Below are 12,489 nucleotides of genomic sequence, written 5' to 3'. Positions count from 1 at the left end.
TATTATGGGTTAAAATATCCCTCAGATTTCAATTGAGGAACTAGGATGCTTCACAAGTTTATCCAGGGAGAAAGTATTCTAAAATGTGATCAACTAGCAACATGCACAGGACAATATTATCTGCACGGACTGGTAAAAAAAGACAACCTGTCAGCGTGACTCCAGCAACATACTGAAAACGGACACTGGGATCAAATGAGTGAACAGTCCAGTCAGTTTATTACAATATTCTTCTGCCCTCTCTTAAAAATGACACAACAAAAACAAAACAAAAACAGACTTTAGTAACTATTAATTTCAATCTCTGAATCTGTAGCGCCTATAAACCCACTAAGTAACTTAGGGAATTCTCCATGAAAATGACAAATCTAATTATTGTTGCTATTTATGCCTAGAGGTGCAAATTGATTGTCCTTCCAATAAAGTCTATGTATCTATTGAGTTTGGTGAGCATTAATTTCCAAAGTCCAAGAAGAAGTACAAAAATCAAGATTCTGAATTAAAATGCAAAAAGGGGTCTTGCAAATCCAAATTTAACAGCCCCATATTTCTAAGCCATATATTTCAATATAAAGTGTGAAATACCTAACTTAGCTATTTAATAGCTTGTTTTATACTTACTTTCTTAAACCAGTGTTTAAGCCTGTATCATTTTTTTCCTCTGGAAATAAATTCATGTTTCAGTCAGCTCAGGCTGCCATAACAAAATACCATAGAGTAGGGGGCTTAAACAACAGAAATTTATTTTCCCACAGTTTTGGAGGCTGGGAAACCCAAGCTAAAGATGCCTGCCTATTCAGTTCCTGGTGAGAGCTTTTTTTCCTGGCTGGTGGGCACCTGCCTTCTTGTGCTATTCTTCACATTGCCTTTCCTCGGTGTGGGCATGTATGGACCTCTACTTATAAGGCCACCAATTCCACCAGATCAGGGCCCCCTCTTATCACCTCACTTAACCTTAATTACCTTCTAACGGTCCCTATCTCCAAATACAGTCACACTGAGGATTAGGGTTTCAACATGACTCTTGGTTTCAATTTACAAAATTCATAAAACTATTACTACTAATTAGTGTGTTTCTCTACAATCCTAAGTGAATTAAAGAAACAGTATCTATAACATCAAAGGAATACCACATCTTTGGCATTTGGGTTTACCTATGGTCAACATTTTTGTATCAAAAAATGAACACCATATTGCTCTTTATGAAATGCATGTATTTCAGAAACGTCATTAGAGAAAGGCAATGAAAGAAAGTGCAAAGTTTACTACACATTTACTACTAGTGTATTCAGTGAACACACATACACACACAGTATTAGTGTAATTTTACATTTTTTCCTTTATACTCTTTTGCATTTCATAAAATTATCATGTATATCCTTTATAAGTGAGAAAAATGCAATCCAAATTATTTTGGTATTGTGAGAACAGAGCAAACTATTGTTGATTTTACTGTTTCTATATGTAGTTTTTTTATAATAAAATTGTAGATGAATAATTCAAAATATTTATCAAGTAACAAATATGCCAAGTACAGATTAAAAGTATTGTATACTCTTAACATAACTAAAATTAAAATATATCAAGAACCATTGTTGTCACTATGGCTTAAAAGGAGAGGGTACATATTTCAAAAACAAATATGTGAGAAAATTTAGCTCTATAGTTTATGCCTAATACCTTTTCTTGTTAATTTTTTGAAAATCTACTTTGGTTACAAGTCAAACAAGTCACAGCCTATGTAATCTACCTTACTCAAGTTAATCATTATAACCTCAAACAATTATACTTTCCCATGGCCTGCATTTCCTTCAAATCACTCGTTATCCAAAGAACTCACAATTCCACATTTTAACTTAAGTCCTTTTAAGTTTCTCTATATGGGTTTTCTTTATTTCAAAGTTAATTAGCACAAATTAGAGAATAAGATTATACAATGAAAGTGAATATTATATCAACATCATGTACAAGTTTCCACTCCTACAAAATGTATTTGCTGAAGCAGTACTAAAAACATCACTTCACTGAAACCTTTTCACTAGAACCATAATTTGTTAAAATAAAATACAAATGATAGCCTTGTGAGTACACACACGCCTTCTGAATCCAGCCTTTTCCCCAAGAACACCAAACATCTCAAGGAAGGATTATTTTCAGTGGTCTTTACAACTATCAGAGCTGTGGAATCAGACAGCCTGCTTTATATTGAGCATGCCAATCAATTAGAATATTAACTTTCTTAATCTGTAAAAGGGTTATTACTGACCTTGTTACTTACTGGAATAACAAAACGAAATCAGTTGTTTAAAACAGTAAATGTAAACTAATAGCACTCCTTAATTTAATTGGTGAATATATCTTGGAACAGATTAGCTGCTAAAATTTACCAGAGATTATAAAAGGCTATCTATACAATTGTTGGTGAAGGCAGGGCAACATTTTCCTCTGTAAATTTTTACACTGACATCATTTCAGATACAGTAGCTATGTTTTTAAAAACAAAACAAATGAACATTAAGATAAATTACAATGCAGTATTAGTGATTATAAGTAGTTCAATTTATAAAAAGCAAGTATTATCAGTAAAGAATATGGGACTTTAAAGATAATAATAAAACACCTGAAAAATTCTCCTGTCTTCTATTATCAAAATGAATGTATCTTTGTGATAAAAGCATGTTCCATTTCTCAAATGGAAATAATAATCACACAAAAGTGTTACACAAGTTGGGGTTCCTTATTATTTTCTCTTATCAATATATATCCTTTTGAAACAATAATAATTCTATAAATAAATATCAACATAAATTTCTATAAATTAGAATTATAAATTTCTATAAAATAGTCTATGCACACATTCCCTATACTTGAATCTAAAGTGATTAAATAATTAATAAAATTCTGTGTTTAAAACCAAATGAAGTTGGAATATTCAGTCCTTATTTTACTAAGTGCTATCCTCGTTTTTATACTCTTAACAAGAGAAATTCGATCTAAAAATTACGATTTGCGTGCCCTCTAAAATAAAAGAATCAACCAGTGAAACTCTCAAAAATGAAAACTTTCAGATAGGCTTCTAATTAAATATGCTATTCTAAAACTTTAAATACACGATTGAGCAAAAATAATCACATTTCAAGTCAAGAAACTTTAAAGTAATCACCTTTGGGAAATTAGAGCATGAGCTTTCTTATGAGACTGTAGCTGCATAACTGTCTTAAAGTGAAAGAAGCTGTTTCCTTCAGTTAAGCCTCCAATTAAACTACGCTTTCACATTTATTAAATTCAGAAGCCTAGAATAATCCTGTAAATCTGATATGTTCCAATGAACTGCATGAAGAATACCAGTAATTATTAAATTTTTAAGATCTTGTTAACATTTCTGATTTTACTTGTGTTTCATTTACTCACAGAACCCATAATGCCGGATATGAATTTGAGAGGAGTACAGGCCAGGCGGGTCAGAGTCTTGCTGATGAGATTTCAGCAAAGGAGGAGAAGCTGATATTAGGATAAATGGGACTAAATGAATAATACAAACACAGGGCTTCTTTTCCTTTTTTTAAAATAGTATGCCATATACCAAAGTATATCTTATGACTTCTGAAAATCTCTATTTAAATATTTTAACTTACTGATTTTCAAAGTAATCAAAGCAATTATTTTTTTATTCTTGGAGACTATGAAAATCAGCCTCTGAGGATATTCACAAATAGTTTATTCTAAGTTGGAAAGAAAATGATTTATACAAAATCAAAACTCTTGTAGAATATTGGAAAGGTATGTGTATACTATGTGATAATATTCTTTAAAAACTGTATGCTTGGATTTACCTATGTGACATACTTAATGTCTGTTCTAGCATAAAACAGACAAAGACATTAATTATGAATGTGATTTCAACTAAAAAGAAAAATAAACAGAGCAAAAGAATAAGAAAACAAAGATTATCATGCAAAGTAAGTATATTACTTACTCCTGTGGACAGTTCTGGCTCCAAAATAATGTAATCGAGTCAAAATTAACTCAAAAGTATAATATTAGGAATTTTTTCTATCATAATGATAAAAAGTATAAACTTCAGAATTAGAGTTTATTTGAAATGTAATCCCATTTCTTACAAATGTGGCTATTCATTATAAACTCTACTTTAGTTGCCCCTTTTTCAAAATTATTTATTTTAACAAAGGTGACTTAAATAGACATTATATTAAGAAAGCTTAGCATTGAGTAAAAAAACTAGTATATGCAATATGTTTATTATTATTATTATTAATCACGTCAATGGAATTATAACATCTACTGACGTTTGGTATTTGTAATATGTATACACAAGGTAATTTATTAGACTAGTAAGTTAGGTTCTAATTATTTTAGGCTCTAATTATGTATGAAAAAATAAGAAATGCATTTTTTTCACTTGGTTTTGCTTGTTACCTATCTTCTCATTGAAAAATTAAGCAAACTCATTTTGTTTTTATATTCTCTGGGTGACCTACTGCTGAAGAGAAACCTTACTCTTCTCTCTTTTCAGCCTTTTAATATTTTAACAACAAAAAAATATTTCTCTAGTGTAAGTCAGGGGACGGGGGAGGAAGCGAGCTGAAGAGCAGGATGAAAAATCCCATCTGGGTTATTTTATTGGATAGTGTCTGCAGTTAAAAAAAAAAATTCTATAGGACTATGCTCCAAACTGTTAATCATGATTAGCTTCAGGAAGTACTATTGTTGGAGACTTTTATTTTCTATGTTAAATATGTATGCAGTATTAAAAATTTTGCCACCTAGCACATGGCTTTTAGAAAGAAGAAAGAAACCTATTTTTTAAATGTGTGAAGTAGTTCTGATAGCCTTCATTGAGAATTTAATAGAAAATTTGAGCAGTTCTGGATAATCACTACTGGACTTCCTGAACTTCAAGGAAACTTTCCTACAGAGTAGCAAAAAGACTGTGGCTTACAGGAATATAAGTGGAAGTGAGTATGAAGGGTCTCATTAAACATTTCATATATCTGGAAGGAGTGGGGATGAGTAAGCAGTGCGGTAGTGGCAGCTAAGTCTGTATGTCACGAAAGGGCTGAAACAGCGTTTCAGGTGCTATATGAGATAGTCCGGAAAGTAAGCTCAAGCCATCCTCTTTCCCAGGTTATCCTAGGCAAGAGAGCCTAGGCACTGCAAATAATGAGGCTGTGGCCCACTGGCTCTTATTACCACACAAACATGCAGAGGAAATCAGTGCAGAGGCTAAGCTCTCAGAAGTAACTATCTCACTTCCCTCAGATGCTTAGATACACAAGAGAGCAGATGAAAATCACGATACACTTGACCTTGTTATTTTTCCATTCTTTGGGCATGAGAATTAAATAATAATCTATGAGCTTGCTCAGAGAATCTGTCTTAACCACCAGTACTAGACAAACACAAGGTTTCCTGTTAAAGAACATACGGGGGCAAGTGGGCAGGGTTCTGGTCACACCACGTTTGACTCAGTCATACTAGTTTTTTGTTTTATTTTTACATGCAAGTCTTCCAAGGAAATATATATTTTAAACAAAGTGCTCACAGATTAAAAGTATTTAAAAAGAAATCAAATATCTTGTTCACACTGATGAACTACTGAATTTCAGGAAAATGGGAAAAAATCCCCCAAGTAAGAGGCAACGAAAAAGAAACACAATCATAAAAGTTTTCCAACAAATTGAAAACATTCAATTTGGCCTCAGGTTTGTAAAACATAGTAGTACATGTCGGAAAACAGAGCCATGATACCCACAAGAGTATTGACAAAAGAACGTTTTGACTCAAAACTTCTATATCCAGACAGTTTGTTCTTTTAATGTGTATTCAACAGAAAGATACACTTTTAGAGTAATAAGGTTTACCTTGTTGACAAACCCAATGAACAACAGGTGATAAAAAATTGAAACAAAATAAGGTGTAAAATAACTTTTTTTAAAAAATGAGAAGCATAACCATATAGCTCATTATCTGAATAGTTGTTATAATAGATACAAAATATAATTGCAAATCTCAAAAATAATTCTTGAAAAAAGAACACAATGGTCAGAGTAAAAAAAAAAAAATCTGAATCTAAATCCCATGTAATTCCTAAAATGACTTAGAATTAATAGGGCAAGTTGGACTATAAAGAAGTCAATTTTTGTTTAATTCTCATGGAACATCAGAAATTACCTCTACATATCAGTTTGTTTCTATTATACACAGAGAAATATCATGTTTAATATCTTAAAATAATCGATAGAAGAAAAATTACACATACTTTTAAAAATATTAAAAAGAAACAAAAAGAATAAATATTTTGATAAATGAAATTTATGTTATGCATGTGCTTAAAAATTCCCTTTTAAGCAAATAATCTCACAGTGAATCCAAAAAATAAAAGCCAACTTATAGTATCAATCCCTGTACTTAATCCTTTGTATCTAAATAAACATTAAGTGTAATTAATAGTAACAGCAAACATTTACGTAGCATTCACTATGAGCCTGGCACTATTATGCAAACAAATATTTTGACTTACTTTATCCCAAATGACCTTTCAGGTCAGTAATCCTATCCCCATTTTACAGGTGAGAAAATGCTAGCCAGCCCAGAAAATGAAAGGATTTGCCCAAGGAAACAATACTGCTAACATTTAGATTTGAACACAGGTCATCTGGCTCCAGAACCCAGGCAGCTCTGGATACACTCTACAGCCTTTCTAGTTAAGGGGAATTATAAGAAACACACTTTTAAAACTCTCAAATGGTTCTGTCTCCTCACCATTTGCTTATATGAGAAGGCAGAGAGGCCTGCGAGGAGTGGGGAGGGGGGTGTGGGTGTGGAGGTTAGAGAATGGATAACATCGAAGACCAGAATCATGACTGAACAAAGGCCCTGCTTCCTTGGTCACAGCTGGTCTTCAAAAACGATTAGACTATCCTTAGGGGAATTCCTAGTTAGAATAGTGAGGCTCTGTCTTTATTAATACAGAGAGACATCACTGACAGAGCTTCTTCCCTGTATCTTCCTGAATAACTTATTCTCCTCCCTTCCTCGCAGTGAAGCTTCTCAATCGTCTTCATTCGGTGATTTTCTATTTCTTCAGGGCTATTGTTTAATCCTTTCCCCAACACCTCTTTTTATCTTGAGCCCACAATACATGAGGAGGGAAGTATCTTTTCCTGTCTGCTAGGGTAAGCCAGAGAGAGACAGAGAGAGAGAGAGAGAGAGACTGAAAAACACAACGGAAGATGTGGTGACAACTGGCGAGTCTCAAATGTTCATCTCTCTTCCTTATCGGTTTGTGAGTTTGTGTAAAAATATTCATCTGCATTTGTTTACATGTGTGCACTTGTGCTACATAGTTTTGAGTTAAACAATATATCTATTATTTACTAAACAATAGAGTAGAAGGACATCTCCATGGGTACAGACTCTCCTATAAATATTTATGTAATAAGGCCATCTGAACATAAACTACTCATGAAAATCAGATTTCCTTTTTTACACAAATCAGACTTTACCACACTCTTGAATGGCACGTAAATAACACAGTATCACAGTTGTTCCATTTTATTTGTTTTCAAATAGGAGACACATAAGATAGATGAGAACATGGTATTCTAACATTCACATTCTTTTACTTACAGCCCTCATAGATGTCCGTGGGAATATGGACTGCTGCATGCTGATAGGATATTTGTCGTCCAAAGTTAGCATCATCGATAAAAACAGGTTTTATCCTCTGACTGCCTGGCTCACTGTCATTTTTTTCAGGCTATACAGGAAAAGGCAGACAACAAAGAGAATATTAAAGCTTATGCTAACACAGATATTCACACATCCATGTCTTCATTTGCCAAATGCATAGTTTTCAAAATATAGAACTAAAGGAATATTTTAAAATTAAATACCCCGATGACATCAGGTGCACAAATTTCCATTCAGGTATTAACATTCATATTACATCTTCATGATATTATTCACATTATAAACTAAATTCTCGCCTACTTTTATCAATGTTAGAATCACTCCTCAGGAATATTCTGAGAGAACCGGAGTGTAATCACAACCGGTATTTATTAAAAGATACATTTAAAAAATATGGTGTGTGCCTTTAAAGACAGCCCAATTAAAACTATCCCCTTGAAATAAATTTCACAATTTATGTTAGCAAATTTCTATTTTGTGATTGAGGATAATTTTGTGTTTGGTAATTAATGATACACATGACCACAATAAGGTAGCAATGAAGGATTATTTTATGTCATGTTCCCTTAACTTGCATGTTTTCCAGGTGTATCAATTTTTCTGTTAAAAAAGAAAGAAAATGTCTATTGTAACTCTAAGTATAATTAAATCCTAACTTCAGCCAGTTTGTCTCCCATGCTAGAAGCTTAGATCCAATCAATAACAATTCAAGAAAATCCCATAGGAGTTTAAGGTTGAAGATTCATTTTTTATCTCTTTGAACTATGCTTTTAATACTGAATTACCTGTTGCCTTATCTGGGCAATAAACTAAGAATCTCACTCATTTATTCAAAATGCATCTCCAAAACAAGTGTTTTTGGCTAATTACATTAAACCTTTTTTTTTCCTGTTCAAATATAGTTACTTTTACTCTTCCCTAACTCATTTTTAAAATTAATTTCAGACCTGTATTATCAAGTCTATTTTAGAGATTACTGTTTTCCATATTCCTAAGATTATCTCCTCAAAACAAAACTGAAAAAAAAAATCACAACATTTGACTACGTGGCAGCACAATGCAGTTAATACAAATGATAACAGAAAGCACTTCAGTGGACAACTAGAAAATTTCATAAGAAGGCTGGGAGAATGTCCAACAATATAAAGTCAGCAGGTCAATAAAGAAGTGATAATGTTCAAATTGCCATATTGCTCTGAAAATTGATATGACCAGATAACAGCCATATCCTGATATTTTAACATGCATGTGTGCCGGTATTATTTTTTTCCCTAGGGGAATTGCAACATTGGAAAGATTAGTTAGATACAAATATGAGCAATTCTTTTTTTTTTCTTTTCAACAATGGCTTCTAAAGCCATTTTCTGACCCATCATTAGGTTATAGAATGTTTAATAGGTCATGATCAAATTATTTTTTAAATGAAAACATTAATAAAAGAATATGAAAATACGCTCTTATATAAAGAAAACTATATTGTGAAACCTCTGGTTTAGTTACATATGACTGCGCATGTGTATATGTGTGCACATATGGGTATAAGTGACTTGAATCGTAAAATTTGCCATTTATAAACATATTTAAAAACAGATCACTATTTTTATTCATGTGAAACCACAAAGATATAATTGTTCCTCCATTAACAAAATAACAAAACAGTAATGTTGAAAGCCTAAAATTTAGCAAAATACCTACATGCAGAAGTCACAACTCATACTCACAGACGTTAGGTGTGTGCAATGTGAAGGATAAGAAAAGAGAGAAGAAAGATTACAAGGAAAAGGGAAACCATAGAGCAAAGAACGCTTAGCCTAACATCTGTTCTGATTGCAACTGTTAATAAAGAATGAAAATGATAACTGGGATTCAGTCTTGGATTCAGCTGTGAATTTTAACACATTTTAAAATTCATACCCTATTCTATGGTGTCTATCCTGGGTACTGTTGACTTGAATAAGATAAAGGCACATTCAAACAAACTACTTTCATTAATAACATGAATATTAAAAAAGTGGGTCCATCTTATGGATGATGTCATTATTCTCAGTGAAAAGTCTCAACATTTATTTTAAAGCAGTGGTCTCTCAAAGTGTGGTCCTTGGAGAAGCAGCATCGGCATACACGACATTTTTTAGAATGCAGGCTCTCAGGCCCCGCCCCAGACCGAGTCAACCAGAAACAGCTCCGGACGGGCCAAGAAACCTGTAGCCTAACAAACCCTCCAGGTGGTTCTGATACACACTAAATGCAGAAGTTCAGTGCTTTAGAATACGAATAGTTTAAATTAGGCATACTTTTTTTTATTGGTTAGAACTACCCATGAAAAAAATAGTTTTGATTAGTAATAAGCATATTAATGGATGCCTAAATGTTTATACCCTCCACACATAACACAGTTTTAGTGTTTGTGAATAGAAGCATGCACATGGTAATATGACAAGTAATATCTGTCAAAGGACGCTTCAAAAGACAATGGTCATTCAAGATACTCTAGTGGTTAACTCCATTCTGAAATAAGTTGGGAAAATGCTGCATGTTATATTTGTCTAATATAACATAGCACATTGACATATCAAAGGCTCTGACATAAGTTTCACTAAAGAAAACTGTATTTAACCCAGCGTTCTCAAGCTTATACAACCCTGGAGCTTTCTTTCTTTCTCTCTCTCTCTTTTTTTTTTAACATAACACCTATTACAAAGAACATATATTACTTACAAAATGCCATGAAATGGGATAATGGCAAGTATAGACGTCAGACTTGGTTCTACTCTGTTGCATTAACAACATCTCAGGCTTGGGCCAGTCACTGTTCATGGGCTTCTGTCTTTTGACTTATAAATAAATGATGCTGGGCTACAGGTGTGGTCCTTACCTTTGGGGCATATCAGAATCACCTGGGGAGCTTCTTCAATCACCAATGAAGCAGTGTATCACAATGGGGAGCATGTCTTTTGAATGAATCTCTGTTGCTTCTAATAGTCTCCCCTATGTTAAATTAAAAACTCTCAAACTAAAAAAAAAAATCTATAAGGTCATTTTTATTTAAGAAAAAAATTATAGTTCCATTTATTAATAATTTTAGAAAATAAATTTTTTTGGTACGCATCTTTTCCAGAAATCCTGTTTACATCTATTTCTATGAAATTTTAGATATTCCATGAAAAGTAGAAGGATTAGAGGACAGATAATAGACCGTGAACTCTATGTATGACTTAGGGTGAGGAATATGTAGATATGTGCAAATATTTCATTCATTCACTCCAGAATATTGGCAGAGTGGAGGAGAGAAGGATTTACTGATATTAATATTTATAAAAATGCCATTTAAAATCTAAATCTGGAAACAAATTAAATATCCAGCAATAGTAAAATGGTTACAACAATTATGATACATATAAAAGAATAATCACATTGAGAATATACATATATGCTGTAATTTTAAAAGTGATTTAAGTCAAAAAAGTAAATGTTAAGCTAAAAGAAAAAAATTTTTTAAAGGCCTATCTATTTTGAGAGGAAAGAGAGATAAAGGGATACATGCAGGGATGATTACATAGCAAATGCTCTCAGCACTAAGGTTGGTTTCGTAGTTATGAAATATAACTGTATTCATCTTTGTGTTCTCTTGGTTTTTTTGCAATAACACAATGAATACATATGATATTTGTAATCAGAAAAATATTAATTTTTGTTTTAAATCCTTTCTAGAGTGCTATTAAGCATTATATGATTATCTTACTAAAGTGAAAGTTGCTTATATTTCCTCTGAATCCTCTCACACCTAAAAATTATAAATTTATATATATTTTATGGAGATCCTTGCACTTTTAAATTGCCATATAAAGGACTTTTGTAAATAACTTTGCAATGATAATGTACTTCTTAACTTGTAGAATCATGTATGAGGACTGGATTTAATGTGCAGTTGCTAAATATAATAAGAAACACTAATATTGCAGCTCCCCAAGGTCCTCCCTTTTATAGTCTCCTTAAATTGTAATAATTTCATGAAAATATTAGAATTTTTAAATGTAACTCACTTAGTTCATCAAACTTATGAAATTATTGTTTCTGATACCATCACAGTCCATGTCTTTACCTATCTTGATATATTATGTCATTATATAGTATAATTAAAATGCAGCAAATATTAGAAACAAAGAAATTGATTGAGAAAAAGAATTTTGAGAAAAGCTACTTAGCATATATTACTTAATGTGTTAATTAAAAATTTCAAATAAATTCTCATCCTGGAGTTAAGATTTCCTTGTTCACCAGACCACATACCAGATAAAAATCAGTTTGCACATCTCTTTTTAACATTTTTCTCCCCAAAAAACTATTTTGAATTTTCCAAACTTCCCTAAATAAATGTGTACTAAGAAACCAAACAGGTTGATTCTAAATGTATTTAAATACACTTGGTAAAACACATTTGTGAAACATAAGAAGCATGTTTCTCAGACTATTCATTTCACTGTAATTTCAGTTATTAAATAATAGATTAGGTCACTCAGAGACAGCGATACAGGCCAATGTTGGATGGGTAGGTCATGCAATTTTACAAGCAGTGCATATTAGCAAATTTAATTTGGAAAGTCACAATGATAAGTCTGTGAAAGAGACAAAAGGTTCTCGCATATTTAATATACCTTAAAGTAAATACTCTTAGAACTGATACTTATAATAACACATTTGTTTTTAATTTTTATATTTTTCATGTTATTGACTTAAAACTATTTGTACTGAAAGTAAAATGTTCAGAAATTAAAT

At 32.1% G+C, this 12,489-nt stretch overlaps 1 protein-coding gene across 11 annotated transcripts in view; it reads right to left on the bottom strand.

Moving 5' to 3' along the window:
- CACNA2D1 (calcium voltage-gated channel auxiliary subunit alpha2delta 1) overlaps nt 1-12,489 on the bottom strand; it is a 484,358-nt gene that overhangs the window by 156,409 nt on the left and 315,460 nt on the right. For all 11 annotated transcript variants that reach the window (XM_019660718.1, XM_019660719.1, XM_019660721.1 and 8 more), the window contains exon 6: nt 7,651-7,780. In XM_019660718.1, the coding sequence (XP_019516263.1) occupies nt 7,651-7,780 (130 nt within the window). The remainder of the gene's footprint in view (nt 1-7,650; nt 7,781-12,489) is intronic.

Source organism: Hipposideros armiger, unplaced genomic scaffold (genome assembly GCF_001890085.2).
Source record: "Hipposideros armiger isolate ML-2016 unplaced genomic scaffold, ASM189008v1 scaffold_326, whole genome shotgun sequence".
NCBI classification, from domain to species: domain Eukaryota; kingdom Metazoa; phylum Chordata; class Mammalia; order Chiroptera; family Hipposideridae; genus Hipposideros; species Hipposideros armiger.
The sequence above is the reverse complement of the archived record's forward strand: the minus strand, read 5'-3'. Positions and strand labels throughout refer to the sequence as shown.